The sequence below is a fragment of the Anolis carolinensis genome, chromosome 1, assembly GCF_035594765.1.
Source record: "Anolis carolinensis isolate JA03-04 chromosome 1, rAnoCar3.1.pri, whole genome shotgun sequence".
NCBI classification, from domain to species: Eukaryota; Metazoa; Chordata; class Lepidosauria; order Squamata; family Dactyloidae; genus Anolis; species Anolis carolinensis.
The window spans coordinates 185,287,107-185,307,080 of NC_085841.1; the positions used below are offsets into that span (position 1 = coordinate 185,287,107).

Consider the following 19,974-nt stretch of genomic DNA (forward strand, 5'->3'; position numbering starts at 1 on the left):
GTTTCCTGTTGGTTCTATTAAAAATTATTAATATTTTACATTTTAATTGTAATTTTGTGTATCTTCTTAATCTGTAATATGATTTGTAAACTTTCTTGAGTCTCAGCTTTGGGGAACAAGTGGGATACAGTGGAACCTCGACTTAAAAGCATCCCAACTTAAGAGCAGTTTATACTGAGAGCCGTCACTTGGCCCTGGTTTCGCTCTGACATAAGAGCAGCATTTCGAGCTAAGCGCTAATGCCAGAGAGAGCACTAGTGTGAGAGTACAGGGCTTTAGGGCTTCAAGGGAGCAGCCTCCATGTCTTGTGCTCTTGTCCACTTTGAGGATCTTTGGGTTAGTTGATTTCGTGTGGTTATTCCTGGTATGTTTGGCTTTATGAAGAGAGAGAGCAAGCGAGAAAGGGAAGCTGGAATGAGTCCAGTATAAGAAAATGATGCTTCTGCCTCTTTGCTTTGTGCTTCCTTGCCACAACTATGTGCTTCTACCATTTTAAAGATGATCTTTCTTTTTTATTGTCTCCCGTGAATATGCATTTATACATTATTTGTTATTTATAAAATACATTTTCTTATTTAAAATCATTTAACAAAAATGGGGAGGGGGGGGTTCGGAGGGCCGGAACAGATTGATAGCATTTCAATACATTTTAGTGGGAAAATTTGCTTTGAGATAAGAGTGATTTAAGTGAAGAGCTCAGTCATGGAACAAATTAAACTCTTAACTCAAGGTTGATCTATCTATCTATTTCTCCAGTGATGTCTGACAAGATACATGTCTGTGTTTACTCTTTTTTCAGATACACAGAAGAAGCTGGAGGACTTGCCTCAGTCAGGCAGTCTCTTGCACCTGAAACCACAGCTGGTTTCCACATCAGAGATGTAAGTATATAAAATGAATAGCCACTGGCTTTTCCAAGGGCTGGCATGTTTTGCAGGTCCAAGGAAATGTGTTAAATCTATCATATGAAGCTGCTGCACCTAGCAACAGGCCTATGAAAAGGAAGACGTATGCAACAGCAGATACTCATATATGCAGTGTTTGAAAATGTGAGTTTTGAGATGAGATGATGGTGAATATGGGCTGGTAGTCAATGGACTGAAGTACAGCAGGAAAATGGCTCTGTTTAGGTACCAAGCAGGCAGTCAGGCTCTTAGATAATTGATTAATCGGCACTAATTCAGAAACTTTATTTTATATCTTCCAATTGCAAGAGCAGATGATACATAGGCTTCTGTTCCTTTTTCTTCCTTTGGAAATTGGAAGAGCATGAAATACTTCACACTTCACAAAGATAACCTCTCCCAGAACTTTGAACTACAAAAGTCGAAACTCCTTGTAGTTCAAATTATATTATATTATTTATTTATTTGCAGTATTTATATTCCACCCTTCTCACTCCGAAGGGGACTCAAGGCGGATCACAATGTACACATACATGACAAACATTCAATGCCATACGACATACAGACAGAGACAAAGAAACAGAGGCAATTTAACATTTTCCAGCTTCTGGCTTCATGAGGGTATGCTCGATTCTGGCCACAGGGGGAGCTGCTGCTTCATCATCCACTGTGACACCGAGTCCTTGATGGGTTACTTCCTCAATCTTCCACATGCTGCTGGATGATTTTTATGGTGTCGTAAATTACAGTAGAGTCTCACTTATCCAAGCTAAATGGGCTGGTAGAAGCTTGGATAAGCGAATATCTTGGATAATAAGGAGGGATTAAGGAAAAGCCTATTAAACATCAAATTAGGTTATGATTTTACAAATTAAGCACCAAAACATCACGTTATACCACAAATATGGTTCACAAATAAGTTCAATATGCAGTAATGTTATGTTGTAATTACTGTATTTACGAATTTAGCACCAAAATATCACGATATATTGAAAACATTGATTACAAAAATGGCTTGGATAATCCAGAAGCTTGGATAAGCGAGGCTTGGATAAGTGAGACTCTACTGTAGTTAAATTAGCTTCCCCGCATAAGCTGTACCTAAATTTCTTACATGATAAATGCACTATCTTGCTTAGGTCAACAACGAGCTAGGCTATTTTTAATGGTTGGGTGCTCAATCCGGCTCGGGCTGACTTTGAACTCAATAGTGATTTATTGCAGCTGGTTACTAACCAGCTGTTCCACAGCCCGGCCCTCCAAAAGTAACTATTATAATAGTTACATTCAAACAAATGTTACTTTGTGTTATTTTCCTGGAATTTCTTTGCATTTTCACAAATTCCTCATTTTTGAAAAAGTAACTGTTTAACTCCACATTTTTCAAAATGGTTAGTTTTTATTTCTTTTTATTTAAAAAAAAACTTTGTCATCTCAACACTACAACAGAGTATGAGGCCACAGCAAAAGGTATGGTAGAAGAAAAACGTAGAACTATGTCACATTCCTGCTTCGCCATTCAGTTAGATTATAGCCTTATCATTATGAATGTTAGGTAGATTTTACACTGCAAAAAGAGAAATACTATAGTTATAACTTTATAACTGAATAATTAAAAATGAATAATTGCAAGTAACTAGTAATTCATAACTAGGTGCATTGCAGCCCTAATTGCCTCCAACCTTGTTTATCTATCTTTAAATAAAGCAAATATTAGAAAGACACCAGCCATCTCCAGTGCTTTCCCACCCATGCTCAACAAAACAATGAGCCCTTTGTATCCAATGTGGTTTGCTTCCAAGACCTATGGATACCAAAATCCATGGACGCTCAAGTCCCATTATATACAATGCCATACTAAAATGCCTTATATAACATGGCAACTCAAACGAATGCTGGAGAGAACCTGAGGATGTGTAAAATGGCAGAAGGATAAAGCAGAGCATTCCTACACATCAGCGTAGTGTTCAGTGCACAGCAAATTTAAGGATTTATCTGCTTTTGGGATTTTATTTTTCTGAATATTTTCAAGTCCTAGTTGATTGAATCTATGCAAATCCATGGAGGCAGAACCTGTGGATACAGATGGCCAACTGTGCTGCATCTGGGAGATCTTACCACTCCGAAACTTTGTACAGCACACAGCAAAACTTTTGAGATCACTAGATGAAAGGTGCCAACCACCTGCTTTCATTATTAATCATGGAGAAGAGCCTTGGGACTGGCATTAATACTACAAGGAAGAGGTTTTTTCTCCTTTTCTTGGTAATGAGACAAGGAAAAAGGCAGTTACCTGCTGAGGCCATTACAGTTACATGAGTTGTACATCAAGGGATTTCAACGCCTGCGAGTAAACAAAAGCAAACATAATACAGTCAGTGGGTGGTGGGAAGGAGAGCTTCCTTTTTCTTGTTGCTGTGGGGTTCCCCCCCCCCCCCCGGCAAGAGTGGAAAGTATTAAAGATTTGTAATATTTTTTTTCTGATCTGGTGACTTCACAATGTCTTTCTGCAAGGGAGAGTGTCCCTAAATCAGGTAATGCTGTCAAAAGGCTTCTTGACCACAGTGAGGAAATTCAGGAGAGCACAAGAATGGGCTTCTCTTCTTCTGAAAAGAAGTTTGGAATTGAAGAACATAACATGGCTTTCTCAAAGAAGACCAGGAAGCAAGTGAAAGACACTGGCCTCAAAACAGTACGTCTTCTAATCTGGTAGTTTCTAAAAAAAAATGTACAAAGCATTGTGAGAGAATCTTGGTAAACATATTGTACAGTGTGGACACTAGGACAGGTGGCTTCTTATGCTAATAATATGGTGTGGAGTTTACCCCTGTTCTCTTTTCCATCTGTTCATTTCTCCCCTGGTTGCTTAGGCCCCAATTCTGGTAGCTCATTCATCAGACTATTTTGGAGAATTATGATCTTTGGAAAGGCATGACCTTGTTAGAAATCATAACCTTTTGAGGAAATGATGCCAAAACCTTTTGAGAAATGGAAATCTCCATAACCTTTTGGAATATGGCATTCACCATTAATTTGGGAAAATCAGTACTCTCTCTGAGAAGAGTTAAAAACTCGCTTGAGTCAACCTTCTCCTTTAGTGGTAAATATCCACTGGCATTCATGCAAAGCAATTGGGTTTCTCAGCTGTTAGACTGATATACCTAGATATCTCTTTGAACTGTAAGGGACAAAGATATGTCAATGCACAAACACACACAAACATATATAGTGTTCCCTCACTTATCGCGGAGGTTACGTTCCAGGACCACCCGCAATAAGTGAAAATCCGCGAAGTAGGGACACTATATTTATATTAATATTTATACATTATTTTAGTAGTTACAGTATATACTATTTTAAGTCTTTATACACCAGTCGTGTGTTGATAAATTGCCTCATTCTCCTCCTGTTGCCACTTGGGCTCCTTTTGTCTCCCTTTGGTTTCTCCTTCCTCCCTTCCTTAGGCGGTAAATTGTAATCTTTTATGATTTATATTTTTTTTAGTTTATTGAAAAACCACAAAACAGCAAATCCACGAAAAGTGAACCGCGAAGTAATGAGGGAACACTGTGTATACATATATATATATATATATATATATATAGAGAGAGAGAGAGAGAGAGAGAGAGAGAGAGAGAGAGAGAGAGATTGAGAGAGAGAGTAGAGTTTCAGAAGTGTTCTTTTCAGTTGCCCAAAAAACATCTACTCTCCCTTAAAACATCTTGGTTTAAATCATATTCTCAAGAGACAAAATAAGTAGACTCCTTTAAAAGTAACATAGTTGGTTTACTCACAAACTTCATGTATTCAGCATACAGGTACATTGCATATCACTCTGGTTATAGATAGGATTTGAAGTAGTTTCTCTGTACAGATAATATAGGGCATCTTTTTTATAATCAACAGTCTAAGTCTAAATCACTACTCTGTTTTGAGAGTCTAATAGAGTCTCTGTTCTCTAAAGCATTCAGTTCCTACTGGTGTCTGAAAGCATACAGTTTCTAAAATGGAGTCTGAGTTCTGAACAGTTCCAGTTCTGATCACATGGTCTGCAGCCCCTTCCACAACAAAGAGTTAAGGAAAACTGCATACCAATACACATATATACAAAACAGTAAGCAACCTGAATTACATACATAACAAATAACTAGTGAAGGCTTGAAGAAGATTGCTATTTCCATCAACTGGAGAAAGCAGTTGCTGCTGTTCTGGGGCTTCCAAATTAAGAACCCTCTTTGGGTCTTTTCAGCAGAAGAATGTGTGCCCTCCCCCTTTGAAAAGATCAATCCACCTGATTTCTATTCTAAGAAAACTAGGATATGTCTAATTACCCAGCACTCCTCACTTGACAAGCTACACTGTTTATTCCCCCCCCCCCCTCCCATTTTTAAAAGAAATCCCAGGCAGCAAGTGTTTTGGAGAACAAGTCAACACAAAGACAGAAGAAATATGAATTGGGGAAAGTTGGAGATGTTTCAAAAGTACACACAAAGAATGCCAAGAAAGATCATCACCAAAAGCAGACAGAATTTGTTGTAGGTATGTATATATGTATACTAGCTGTGCCCGGCCACGCGTTGCTGTGGCTTAGTGTGGTGGTGTTGGTTGGATAAAAACAATTATTCTTCTCCCTCTAATTAGGACTTTATTTTTCTTTCCTTTTTGTTGTATGAACGTAGAGGCATGGATGAGGGGTTGTGCTGCCAAGTTTAGTGTTTCTGGGATGTGTAATTTTGTTGTTTTGTCCTAGGCCGAAATTTCATTACCCTTTTATATATATAGATATGCATGTTGGATTATTCATGTACATTGGAGGTATAAATCTTTGTGCATGCCTTCCTTTCTTACAGGAATTAATAATTTCAAAATGATAGGTGTGCGTAATGCAGTTTGTACATATTTTTGATATATTTTTGAACTTCAAGACATTTTTTGTAAAAAAAACATTTTTTCAAAATCTTGGTTGAGGACACAAAAAAGAACATTTTTCTGGAAAAAAACTATTTTGTGCACAAAAAAGAGGTTCTGCACATTTTTTTCACCTAACAAGACCCAAAATAAAAATCTCTTTCAAGTGTTGTTTGCATATGTACAGCATATGTATTTGCATATGCCCATGTTACATTCTCTCTGTCATGAGAACTGAATAAGTAGACATTAAGGCGATGGCTGCTGCTATAACCATTACTACCCCAGTAGTGAAGAAGTTGCCCATTTCTGCCATATGTACCAGTCTACTCACTGCTATGTTTGAAAAGGGTTGCAAATATGGAATTACATAAATCACTTACATATTTTTAGATCATGCTTTTAGGATGTTTGGATTGTCATTCAATTTAATATTTCCTATTCCATACTACCACTGATTTCGAAAAGCACATTGAAATATCCTCCAATGCCAAGAAAACTTGACCAGCATTTAATACTGGGCTCCTTGACTGGCACAGTATGGGAGAGTGATGCTCTAACTGAGGGCCCTTCCACACAGCCAGATAACCCAGAATATCAAGGCAGAATAACCCATAATATCTGCTTTGAACTGGAATATCTGAGTCCACACTCTCATATATCCCAGTTCAAAGCAGATAATGTGGGATTTTATTCAGCTGTGTGGAAGGGACCTTAAGCTGGATCTACGTGCCATATAAAATCCAGATTATCATCTTTGAACTGAATTATATGGCAGTGTAGACTCATATAATCCAATTCAAAGCAGAAATCCTGCTTAGCTGTTTTGATAATCTGGATTATATGGCAATGTAGATCCAGCCTATGTGATTCCAAATTTTGGTTGTCCTGGTGTTTTGGACTTTAGGTGCAAGAATCTCTAACTATTGGCCAAAGTGGCTAAGGCTGCTTGGAGTTGAAGTTCAAAACACCTGGAAGACCAGAGTTTGGGAATCACTGTTATAACTTTTATTAAAATTAATGGGGTGATTGCTTATTTATTTGCTGCAGGAAAACCAAGACAGAAAAAAACTGCTGGGAAAACAGTTGCTTTTCCCAAAGAGAAACCAGCAGGTATCCGAAAATCAAAAACAGAGGAGTCACTCCAAGAAAGGAGAGGAGATGCTGATTTGCAACAGACTGATTCTTTTGATGATGAAGAAGGAGGAAGAGAACAGGAAGCTGGTGGTGAGGATGTCAACAGTATGGGAGGCATCTCTGACCAAAGTTGCCCTCCTTCCACCCCTCTTCAGGAGGAGCATCCCTTGGTGATGCAGGAGGAATGGCCTTCTCCTGAAGACACCGCCCACTCTTCTGCATCTCCGGTCAGCCTTCCAAACAACAAACCAATTCTTCTTCATCCAGTCCTTCCTATTGCAAATGGCTCCCAGACTGATGAAGTCCACAGCAGGGAATTTCCAGAGGTAAGAGGGGTCATTTTCACACCAAGTCACAATTCAGGAATTCTTGAACAATGCATATCTCTTCCCATTAAGTGAATAAGTTTGTTGAGTTGATTTTAAAAAGAACCCGCGTACTTAGGTTATTACTCAGTTTAAAAGAAAATATGGTGGTATCTTGAGTTAGGAGTTTAATTCGTTCTATGACCAATCTCTTAACTCAAATCGCACTTACTGCAAAGTGAATTTCCACATTGAGATGTTTTTAATCTGTTCTGCCCCACCCCCCACCTCATTTTGTTACATGTTTTGAAATAAGAAAATGTACTTTATAAATAACAAATAATGTACAAATGCACATTCACGAACAATAAAAAAGGAAAGATCAACTTTATTTATTTACTTCATTTATATCCTGCTCTTCTCACCCAGCAGTGGACTCAGATGGGCATACAGTGTTCCCTCACTTATCGCGGTGGTTATGTTCCATGACCACCCGCAATAAGTGAAAATCCACGAAGTAGTGACACTAGACAGAGCCGTCCTTAGGTAATTTTCTGGAGTAGGCAAACGGGAGGCGGGGCCGCATGGGGCACGAGGCGGGGCATGGCCGCATGGGGCACGAGGTGGGACTGTGCGGGGCAGGAAGGAAGACTTTCCTGGGTGCTTTGCTGAGGAGAAAAGCAGTGCCCGCTTTTCTCTTCAGCAAAGCGCCCAGAAACGTTTGCCTTCTTCGAGGTGTGGCCAGGCCGCACAGGCCGGGAGGCAGGGCCAGATCACGTGAAGGCAAGGCCCAGGCCGTGGCAGGAAGGCCCATCCCAAAGGTGAAGGAGGCAGGGGGTGGTGATCACCCCTTCCCACAGCTAAGCATTGACGAGCATGGGCGAAAGTTGAGCACAGGGATTTTGCTGTTTCATGGGGACGCCCGGCCCCACACGGTGGGTCTCACACATGAAGTTCTGAAGTCTTTTGGGTGGGAGTTGTTTCCTCATCCGCTGTGCGGTCCGGGCCTTGCACCGAGCAACTACCACTTGTTTCCAATGACGATGCGCAGCTGCAGGAAGGGGTGACCGGCTGGTTGAGGACGCAAATGGCAGAGTTTTGTGGGGAAGGAGTTGCCAAGCTCATTCATCGCTATGATAAGTGCCTAGATTTGAATGGCCACTATGTTGAGAAGTGGTATTTGGGTGTGGCTTTCAACTGCATATGGTAAATAATTTCTCCTATACTTTGTTCATTTTTAATTCCAAGACGTAATCTAATTTCTGGATAGCCCTCATATTATATTTTTTCTACATAAATCTGTCCTGTTAGAGAGGAGACACTCAAAGCTGAGGAACATGTTATATTTACTATCTACAAAAACCAACCATTTAAATAGGGTGGGTCCCAAATCCTTTGAGGCAAAAGTCATCTTCCTTTTAAACCCGCCCCCCTCCCCAGCTGCATCACCAGCTCCAACTACTTTGTCAGGTTGTTTCACTTTCTTTCAACACTTGTGTGGAGATGATGTCTTCTACTTTCAACTACGTTACTGGATACATGGCAATGGTTGGTGGGAAGGCGTCCCAGTTCTCTGAGGCCCGTCCAATGCTAGGACTGGCCCTGTATTTCAAGGAATTCACCCATCTCATCAGAATGTGCTCCTCTGTTTGGGAGTAATCCAAGTTTCCTTCTAACTCCCCAGGGTCTCCCGCAAAACAAAGAAGAGGAGAAACGATCACGGGAAAAGATGATAGCAGAGAGGGCAGAGAAGAGACGGCTGGCAGTAGAGAGAAAACGAAAAGAGCAGGAGGATTTGAAGCGGAAAGAACAAGAGCAACAGGCACGCATCGAGAGAATGAACGAAGAAATGCAGCTGGAAAAACAGAGGAGAATTGAGGAGATACGGTCAGTGGATGTACAAAACCTTCTCCGGTTCATGATAAGGGAAAAACTGGAATAGAAGTATCTCTTCCATGGAACACTCACAAATTTGTCTTCATCATCAAAACAGTGTGACTAAAGGGTGGCTGTGACGCTCCAGTTATGGAATACGCTTAATTTGTTGCTAATCATGATGTCAAAACACAGGTTTTCTATTAACAGCTTCGAGACCTAAATGGTTGTATGCACTTTCCACATATGGTTTACATTGTTTTAAATTGTTTAAACTGGTTTTAAACTGTCTTTTTAATTGATTTATTTAAAATTTTATTAAAATTTACAAACATGATAGATACACACAGTATACATAACATACATGACACCGACACTACAACATATAAGACATCCCTCTTGCCCACATCCTACATAAAGTTAACCCTTAACTATCTAGAGTGTTAAATGGCGCAGCGGGTTAAACTGCTAAGCTGCAGAACTTACTGATCGGAAGTTCTGAGGTTTGAATCTGCAGGACAGGGTGAGCTCCAATTGTCAGCCCCAGCTTCTGCCAACCTAGCAATTCGAAAACATTCAAATGTGAGTAGATCAATAGATACCGCTTTGGCAGGATGGTAATGGTGCTCCATGCAGTCATGCCAGCCACATGACCTAGGAGGTGTCTACGGACAACACCGGCTCTTTGGCTTAGAAATGAAGATGAGCACCACCACCCAGAGTTGGACACGACTAGACTTAATGTCAGGGGCAAACCTTTACCTTTAAGTTTTAGTCTTTTAAAAATATTCTAATGGTTTAAAACTATTCTAAACTGATTTTATGGCAAAACACCCTGAGATCCTCAGATATAGCACAGGATTTAAATATATTGGCAGGCAGGCAGGAAGGAAGGGAGGGAGCAAGCAAGGGGATTTCCTGCCTGTGGATTCAGCCTCATGCTATGTAATGGTAAGACTAGTCCTGCCAATGTTCCACATGCAGAGGAATATTTGTTTACTACTAGATTTTCTTACAGTAAGATTCTGCTTAGAGGGAGATATGTAGGATGCATGTTAAATTACTTTTCACTTCTTCTGGCTTCTGAATCCTCTATCTAAACCTGACAGGCACCTCTCTTTTAGTTTAAGAAAGCAACAGCTAGAAGAAGAGCGTCATCGTCAGCAGGAGGAGGCTGAAAAGAAGCGGCAAGCTGAAAAGGCCGCTCAAGAACGTCTTCGGCAGCAGCAAGAAGAGTACCGTAGGAAACTTCTGGAAATCCAGAGGAAAAAACAGGAGGAGGAAGAAGAACGTGCAGGTACACTACAGCAAGTCAGAGTCAGTTCCAGGTTCTTAGAAACACTGACCTAGAATCATAGAATCGTAGAGTTGGAAGAGACCTCATGGGCCATCCGGTCTAACCCCCTGCCAAGAAGCAGAAAAATCTCATTCAAAACACCCCCAACAGATGGCCATCCAGCCTCTGCTTAAAAGCCTCCAAAGAAGGAGCCTCCAATACAGTCCGGGGCAGAGAGTTCCACTGCTGAACAGCTCTCACAGTGAGGAAGTTCTTCCTGATGTTCAGGTGGAATCTCCTTTCATGTAGTTTGAAGCCATTGTTCCGCGTCCTAGTCTGCAGGGCAGCAGAAAACAAGCTTGCTCCCTCCTCCCTATGTTTATATTTATACATGGCCCTCATCAAGTGTCCTCTCAGCCTTCTCTTCTGCAGGTTAAACATGCCCAACTCTTGAAGCCGCTCCTCATAGGGTTTGTTCTCCAGACCTTTGATCCTTTTAGTCGCCCTCCTCGGGACGGTTTCCAGCTTGTTAACATCCCCCTTCAACTGTGGTGCCCAGAATTGGATACAGTGTGGTTCCAGGTGTGCCCTGACGAAGGCAGAATAGAGGGGTAGCATGACTTCCCTAGATCTAGACCAAGGGTCCCCAAACTTTTTAAACAGAGGGCCAGTTCACGGTCTCTCAGGCCGTTGGAGGGCCAGACTATAGTAGAAAAAAACTATAAACAAATTCCTATGCACACTGCACATCTCTTATTCTGAAGTAAAAAACAAAACAAATGGGATCAAATACAGCCCCGATGTTAATCATAATCATAATCATAATAAAAATAATAAGAGACCCCTTGGGCCATTTGGTCCAATCCCATTCTACGTTTGTGAACCAAAAGCACAAGCAAAGCACCCCTGACTGATGGCCACCCAACCTCAATGTTGTTAATAATAATAATCATCATCATCATCATCATACATCACACAGTCCTAAATGCTTGGGAAGTGTTAAACTTGTGATTTTGTGATACGAAATCCAGCATATATATCTTGTTTGCTGTGTTATACTGTGTCTTTGTGTCAATAATAATAATAATAATAATAATAATAATAATAATAATAATTGGAAGAGACCTTGGGCCATTTAGTCCAATCCCCTTCCGCCTTTGTGCACCAAAAGCACTAGCAAAGCACCCCTTAATAATTAATTATTAATTAAATAATAATTAAAATATCATTATAAACAAGCAAAGCTTTGGAAGGCACGCACCGGGCGAGGGAGGAGGCGGGAAAGGCACGCACCTTTCCCTCTTCCCTTGCACCACACGCTGCCACGGGAGCCGGATAAATGGCTTTGATGGGCCACATGTGGCCCCCGGGCCTTAGTTTGAGGACCCCTGATCTAGACGCTATACTCCTATTTATGCAGGCCAAAATCCCATTGGCTTTTTCGCCACCGCATCACATTGTAGGCTCATGTGATTTCCCCCTGTGCCAGAAGTAACCACATTCACTTGTCTGGTAGCAGTGGTGTATGGTTACAGGCTGCATTTTAAGTTTCCCATAGTGCCCTTGAGTGTTGGAAATAGCAACCTTCTACGAGCTTTCTGTGCTAGTTGTGTATAGAATTAAGATTGCTTACTATATTGTATGTGTATATTGGTATGCAATTTCCCCTTAACTCTATGTTGTTAAAGGTTATGGGAAGACTACAGACCATGTGACGCTGATCTTAGAATGTTCAGAGTGGGACTCCATTTTAGAATGCATTTGAATCAGGAGTCAGTTGGAGTTGGTTAAGTCAGTTAAAAGTCAGTTGAGGCTTGAGTCAGTTGGAATTTAGAAGTCAGTGAAGTTGGTAAATGTCAGAGCAGGAGTATAGTCAGTATGCTGCAGTGAGATGTTGGTTAATATCTGAGTCTGTTTGCAGTAGAAGTATAGTACAGTATAGTACAGTCAGTTGAAGTATAGTACAGTATAGTACATTTTTAAGTATTATTCAGTTAATATTAAACCAATAAGCAATGTACCTGTATGTTAAATACATGAAGTTTGTAAGTAAATCAACTATAAACTTTTAAAGACCACTTATCTTTAGGAGCCCCCAGTGGCACAGTGGATTAAACCGCTGAGCTGCTGAACTTGCTGACCAAATGGTCAGCAGTTCGAATCCGGGGAGCAGAGTGAGCTCCTGATGTTAGCTTCAGCTTCTGCTAACCTAGCAGTTCAAAAACATGTCAATGTGAGTGGATCAGTAGGTACCGTTCCGGTGGGAAGGTAGCGGCGTTCCATGCAGTCATGCCAGCCACATGATCTTGGAGGTCTCGATGGACAATGCCGGCTCTTTGGCTTAGAAATGGAGGTGAGCACCAACTCCCAGAGTTGGACACGTCTAGACTTAATGCCAAGAGCAAACCTTTACTTTTACCTACTTATCTTTGGTCTCTTGAGAGCATGATTTAAAACCAATATATTTTATGGGATAGTAGATGTTCTTTTGGGCAAGTGAAATAACACTTCTAAAGATCTGCTATATATTTTGTGCATTGGCATATCTTTGTTCCTATCAGTTCAAAGAGAAAACCAGGTATATCAGTCAGACAACTGAGAAACCTAAATTACCTTGCATGAATACTCATGGATATTTACTACTAAGGAGAAGATTGACTCAAGCGAGTTTTAACTCTTCTCAGGAAGATCATATTTTACAAAAGGTTACGATCTCTAACAAGGTTATGTCTTTCCAAAAGGTTATGATTATTCCAAATAATGTGAATGCCAATTAATCTCCAAAAGGGTCATGCTCCCAAAAGCCTGTGGAGTTTGCTGGTTTTCCCAGTATTGAGTGCCCAACATACTGTCATTCTGGAACGTTCTCCCATTTAAAATTTCCCCAAATGCTTTGGGTTGCCATATTTTTAAAAGTATAAGCTACTGAAAGGGGACTGATATATACAAATAAGGAAGATATTAACTAAAACCTCTCTCGGGTTATCTCTCCTGCACCCAAGCAACATGAAGTTCACCTACACATATACATTTACTCCCCAATCATAAGCCAATGTAAATACAAAATATGGAAGGAGGGGGAATGTGGAGGAAGCCAACTTATTTCTTTAACCAACGTATTTAAATATTCCTCCTTTTTATTGCGTGAAGTTTTCTTATTTTTATGCTTATTGCATTCATACATTACCCTTCATCCAAAGAGCTCAGAATAGTGTACAAGGTTCTCCTCTCTACCTCTATTTTATCTTTGCAATAGCCCTGTTAATTTTTTTTCATGTCAGGAGCGACTTGAGAAACTGTTAAGATGATGGGGAGAGAGTGATGGACAGAAGGGATGAGAATATGAATGTGGATCTCCCCGGTCCAAGCATCAGATTGCCTTCGGTCCTTGCTTGCCTTCCTTCACTTGCACATCTTTTCACTTTTGCTTCTCAAATTTTATCACACTTTTGATAAAAATGTCAAATGAAGTTTACCATACATTTACATGTAGGTATTTCTGTAATATTTCAAACAATTTCTAAACTTCCTTAGAAGCAGAAAAACGCAGACAAAAAGAAAGGGAAATCCAACTAGAGGAAGAACGCCGACGCTTAGCAGAGATGGCTGAGGAAGAAAGGTTGGAGTATCTAAAGAAGAAACAGGAAGAAGAGGAGAAAACGAAACGTGAGGCTGAGGAGAGAAGGAAAAAAGCTGAGGAAGAGGCAAGAATTGCATTAGAAGAAGAAAGGCAGCATGCGCTGTTACTGGCAAGGTATTTCACACCTTTATGAAATAAAGGTCTTGTTACAGGCAGGAATTATCCAATAAGCAGTGGGTTCCACATTCTCACCAATACATCCTTGTTGGTGTATTTTGGGTGTAAGTGTAAAATGATGAATCAAATGTTTTTACTGTTGAAGGTTTGCAACTGTGTATTCCGGACACGTTTTTCCAACACCACAAGTGTTAACGGCAAGCCAGTTTGAGTGATAGCCTGCCGAGCCAATAGGTCGTGACTTCCGGTGGTCATTCTGCTGTGGAATGTGCAGTTATCACTGGGTTTCGTTGATCGGAAAAGAGTAAGGTCATGCTTTGCCTTGCTTAGGAAAGCATGACCCCAATTAGCGATGGACTTATGTAACTGTAAATATTCTGTATATGCAATAAAGTCTTAGAACCACTGCGTACAGCTGATTAACGACTGTGGTGTCGTTTGCCGGTGCTGCATATCCCGGGCAAGTAGTCTGACTGAAGACGGATTGGTGAGAGGCCTGGATCACCAATAAATCAGGGTGGTGCAAATCTGATTTTTAAAAAACCCACCCTGACAATCCTAACAATCTATCATATTTTGCTTTCCCATCCCTACCAGTAAGGGGTTTGGTGGAGGCAAGAATTGCATTTTACGAATAATGCTCCTTTGCCATCTTTTGTTTTTAAGGTTTTTCTACTTGATTGTGAACCATCTTGAATTTGATTTTCTTACTGTCTAATAGCTGAAGCTCTGGGTGTGATTCACAGCATGATTGCATACAGATTACTCAAATGTTATACCATGTTATAGTTATGTCAGTATTTTACTTCTGCAGTGTTTCTGTGTGGGGCTGACTTTGAGGAGCTATTCCTGAGTGTGAAGATCCTTTTGTTGGGTCTTGCTCTTCCCACACACCTCGTGGGCAGAACCTCCTTTAATTCACCATTCTTTGCATCCAAAGTGGGAGAGCTAGCCTCCTTCTCCTTTCAAGTTCCATCTGGCCTCAGCTTTGACAGCACAAAGGTTTTTGTACTCCAGCTAAGGTTGAGAGGAGACATGATGAGGGCCATGCATAAATATGTGACAGGAAGCCATAGGGAGGAGGGAGAAAGCTTGTTTTCTGCTGCCCTGGAGACTAGGACATGCAACAATTGCTTCAAACAACAGGAAAGGAGATTCAACTTGAACACTAGGAAGAACTTCCTCACTCTGAGAACTGTTCAGCAGTGGAACTTTCTCTCTGCCCTGGAGTGAGTGTGGTGGAGGCTCCTTCTTTGAAGGTTTTTAAATGGAGGCTGGATGGCCATCTGTCAGGGGTGTTTTGAATGCTATTTTACGCTTCTTGGCAGGGGGTTGGACTGGATGACCCACAAGGTCTCTTTTAATTCTATGATTCTATGAGGGCTCGGGGGTTGGCTGGGAAATGGGGGAATTATCTTTGTAGTGTAATCAAAGAGCGGATTGACCTACCCTTTGAGGGACTGGATCCTGCAAAGTTGATGGCGGATGCTGGTGGTCTTTGCTTCTCCCAGAATGCTAACGTTTGTCCTCCACCCTTCCCAAGAGATTTGCAGAATTTTTGGAGGCAATGCTGATGCAGTCGTTCTAGAAGTAGGGAGTGACGTTCATAGACAGTCCATGTTTTTCAGGCATACAAGAGTTGGAAGAACAATAGCTTTATAGACAAAACATCTTAGTATCCCTACAAATGTCCTGATCACTCATTTAAGAAAATGCTGCTCTCGCAAAGTGTAAACAGTGTTGACATGGCTGCCAAGGTAGTGGAACTTGTCAACATTTTCTAGCTTTACACCAGTAAGCTTTATTTTTGGCACCCAGAGGAAGTAGTTGGTGCCTGCTGATGGAACATTTTGGTTTTCTCGATGTTCAGTGAGATGCCTAGCTTTTTGTATGCTTCTGCAAAGCTGCTTAAAATGGTTTGTAGGTCTTCCTCTAAATGAGCACAGACTACATTAGCACCAGCATATTGGAGTTCTATAACAGATGTTGTTGTGACCTTAGTTTTCACTTTCAGTTTGCTGAGATTAAATAGCTTGCCATCTATCTGATAGGTGATGTCCACACTGGTGGGACACTTCTCATCAACAAGGTGCATAATCATTGCTATGGAGATAAAAAATAAGGTTAAGGCGATAACGTATCCTTTTTTGACACCCGATCCCATCTTAAATGGGTCACTTTGTGAGATGTAGCTGTCCAAGACTGTTGCCATCATGTCATCTACTACTACTACTACTATAATAGACACTGAGCCTTCTGTCTTTTTAGAGATATTGACTAGAGAATATGGAATATTATCCTCAGATAATGGGTATTCTTTTTCTGAACTTATTTATGTTTATTGGATGCAGAGCATTTTCCTGTCCTTAAGAAAGTTTCTGTAGGATAGCTGAAGGAGTTCCAGAAAGGAGAACTATCTGCTGCACCTTTTCCTGAAGTGATTACAGCGGTTATGGAAGAAGGGGTGTCTCATTCTGGGGTGAATAGAGCTATTCCACCTTATACTAGACATCTCTATACACGAATTCCTGAGGTTATGGAAAAGTTGAAACTACAAGACTGGACTTAACGTCAGGGGAAACCTTTACCTTTATTTTACCACTTATTGACAACCCTGTGGTCAAATTCATTTTGGGCTCTTTTCCAAAAAGTGATGACAGTGCTCCTAAAAATCTCAAGGTTAAAAGATTTAAGGCTTTTTTGTGTAGGTCTCATGAGGTTAGCGCTTATACCACCAATACTGTTTTGTGACATACTTGTTTGCCAGACCTGCAATTAAATGGTTCTCAAGGATCTTTCACAGGTCCCTGGGAAGAAACTAAGCTCAAATAGAGTATCAATACATTGACAAAGTTTCTGCTTTTATGACATATGCTAGTCTTGATTCTGTTCAGTTTGCTTGTAGAGACATGGTGGCTGGTGTTGTAGCTAGATACCAACTTCGGTTAAAAGAAATTGAAAAGTCGATACCAAATCAAAAGCTAATTTGACTACTTGTCAATTCAAGAAATCTAAATTGTTTAGTGTGTTTGGAAACTGTACTGGTGGAAACCATTGGTAAAATAAAGCTTTGTCTTCTCCAAAAAAAAAAAAAAAAGGAAGCCGTGTCGATCTGAAGCTCAGTCCTTTCATTCCTGTAGATTCCAGTTCAGGCAGAAAAGTTCAGGACTTTTAGATCAAATTTGCTCTCCTATAAACTACAGTCTAAGCAACAACAGTCTTCAAGATTCAGTAAGGGCAGTATATGGTCTACCAAATGTTAAGACTGCAACTCCAGTCGCCTCTAGTTAGAATGGCCAATTGGGAAAACTGATGGGAAAATTACAACCCAATATCTGGAGAGTCATACCTTCTCCATTTGTGGTCTAGATTATGGGATTCTCAGCCTCATGAAGTTGGTTTCAGCTAGTCTTTCTTTGATTCTTGGCTAAATCATTGTTATATTTACAGACAGTCTATCTGCTTGGTTGAAAGGTTTTAATGACCTAACCCTTCATTTTCAAGTCTGCTAAACCTTGTATTTATTTGGGTATTCATTCTGTAGTTACAAACTGGAACCGCAGTGGCGCAATGGGGTTAAACTCTTGTGCTAGCTGAACTGCTGACCTGAAGGTTGCCGGTTCGAATTCACAAGATGGAGTGAACTCCCATCTGTCAGCTCTAGCTTGCGGGGACATGAGAAGCCTCTCAGCTATGACATCCAGGCGTTCCCTGGGCAATGTCTCTGTGGACAACCAATTCTCTCACACCAGAAGCGACTTGATCTCAAGTAGCTTTTGACACGATAAAAAACCTGTTCTTAATCAAGGACAGGATGTGGGGTTTGTTTGTTTTGTTTTACAAAAATGTGTTATTACAGTCAAACAGAGCATACAGTGCCTCTTCCAGAACAGAATGCAAATAGTCTAAGAGATGTATATGTAATAGACCATTTTGTAGTAAAAAGTAATAGCCCAGCCTTAGAATTAGCAGGTGAGATTTCTTATTTAAATGTCTTATGTGTCAATCAATATCTTTGTTTTCAGACAAAGAGAAGAGCTGGAGAAGCAACAGCAGTTCCAATACAAGACACTTGTGGAAGCCAGTGGCCTGGAACGAGAGCAAAACATTTCCCGTCCATGGGTTTATTCCTATTTCCAGCATAGTTGTTTAAAGGTGAGGGACGGTGATTAAAGAACATGCAAGTAGCATTTTTTTCTAGAGTACTACCAAGAGGCTGCAGACATTTTCATCTACCCCCAAAGCCAGCCCTGTTCTCCGCTTCTCCAGGGAAAAGTTGCTCTTTTACATCCATACAGTAAATGATTGTGTTCCAGTTGAGTCAAGACACAGAACCACCTCCTCTGGAACATAGAACTGTTTTAGATCTTCAGATCTAATTTTGTTGATAAGAAGCTTTCACAAGCTTGCAAGGATCTTCATAAACTTCAGACAAGTGAACTATTCATGACATCTAATGATGCAAGTCATGTGCACTGCTCTATTCTAAAACTGCAATGGTAAAGTAGCTTGGTTATGGCAAGATGGTATATATTCCACATATACAAGTTGCACTTTTAAACTTAGTTCTGTATTAGTGATGAGACCGCTTCTTCTACACTTCAAGACAACAGGGCATTTTAGGGTCAACCAGTATACTCCAACAGGAAAACCAGGAGAACCTTGATGCTGTCTCCAGCATCTGCTACCTAAAGTAGTTATCTCAGGGCCCTTCCAGACAGGCCCTATATCCCAGGTTTTCTGTTTATCCCAAATTATCTGGCAGTGTGGACTCGTATAATCCAGTTTAAAGCAGAAAAACTGGGATCACATCCTGGGATATAGGACCTATCTGGAAGGGCTTTCAGTCTGCCTAACAGTAGGACAGACTCTGCAAAACAAAAGCCCATAGATATATAGCCTACATGCTGTTAGTAGTGACTCCTAGAAATGCAAAGCATCATACTCCATGTTTTCTAGTCTTTATCAGGTAGATGAGGACATATTACAGCTGGGACAATGCTGGAAACACACTAAGATTCTACTAACACTTGCTGAACCAAGAGTGAAGAGGAATGCAGAAGAGGACAAGCGTAATCTTGTGTTCCCATTATTGCTCCTTATGCAAATCTATTCAATTTAATGTACGTCTTTTCTCTACAAACAGTTTATAGAAAGAAGCAGCTATTTCCGCAGAATAAAATCCTCCAAAGTGCAATGATAATCCCTCCCTTTAGAATACCTGAAGCACTTGGACCTGCAAGCAAGGGGGTGCAAACTCCTCTCCAATTTAAGCGGAGGGGGCAAGGAGGTAGGAGCAGCAGAATCTACATTGCCTTGGGCCATACTGATTCTCCATACAATGTAAGGGTGAGCGAGAGAAATCAGTATCATGGGTCAGACTTGCATTTTGATGTACTCAAGATTAAATTGCAATAAATTACTTTATTACAGCTACAGTGATACCTTAAGTGTTTAATTCATTCCATGACTGAGCTCTTCACTCAAATTGCTCTTATCTCAAAGTGAATTTTCCCACTGAAATGCTATTAATCCATTCTGCCCCTGAAACTCCATTTTTGTTACATATTTTAAATAAAATGTACTTTATAAATAACATATAATGTATAAATGCATATTCACATGGAACAATAAAAAAGAAAAATTGGTAGAAAGCCTCCCTCCATTTCCCTCTCCCTCTTCATGAAGCCAAACATACCAGGAATAAAAACCACACAAAATCAACTAATCCAAAGCTCCTCAAAGTGAACAAGAGCACGAGGCACGAAGGTTGCTCTTTTGAAGCCCAAAAGTCCTGTACTCTCTCGCTAG

The 19,974-nt window shown here is 40.6% G+C and overlaps 1 protein-coding gene across 2 annotated transcripts in view; it reads left to right on the forward strand.

Moving 5' to 3' along the window:
* Window positions 1-19,601, forward strand: part of kiaa2012 (KIAA2012 ortholog) — a 125,798-nt gene extending 106,197 nt beyond the window's left edge. For both annotated transcript variants that reach the window (XM_062962036.1, XM_062962038.1), the window contains exons 15-22: window positions 800-881; window positions 3,420-3,597; window positions 5,300-5,444; window positions 6,864-7,276; window positions 8,940-9,142; window positions 10,255-10,427; window positions 13,941-14,160; window positions 18,189-19,601. In XM_062962036.1, coding sequence (XP_062818106.1) covers window positions 800-881; window positions 3,420-3,597; window positions 5,300-5,444; window positions 6,864-7,276; window positions 8,940-9,142; window positions 10,255-10,427; window positions 13,941-14,160; window positions 18,189-18,336 — 1,562 coding nt within the window. In that variant the 3' untranslated portion in view covers window positions 18,337-19,601. The remainder of the gene's footprint in view (window positions 1-799; window positions 882-3,419; window positions 3,598-5,299; window positions 5,445-6,863; window positions 7,277-8,939; window positions 9,143-10,254; window positions 10,428-13,940; window positions 14,161-18,188) is intronic.
* Window positions 19,602-19,974: the final 373 nt, after the last annotated feature.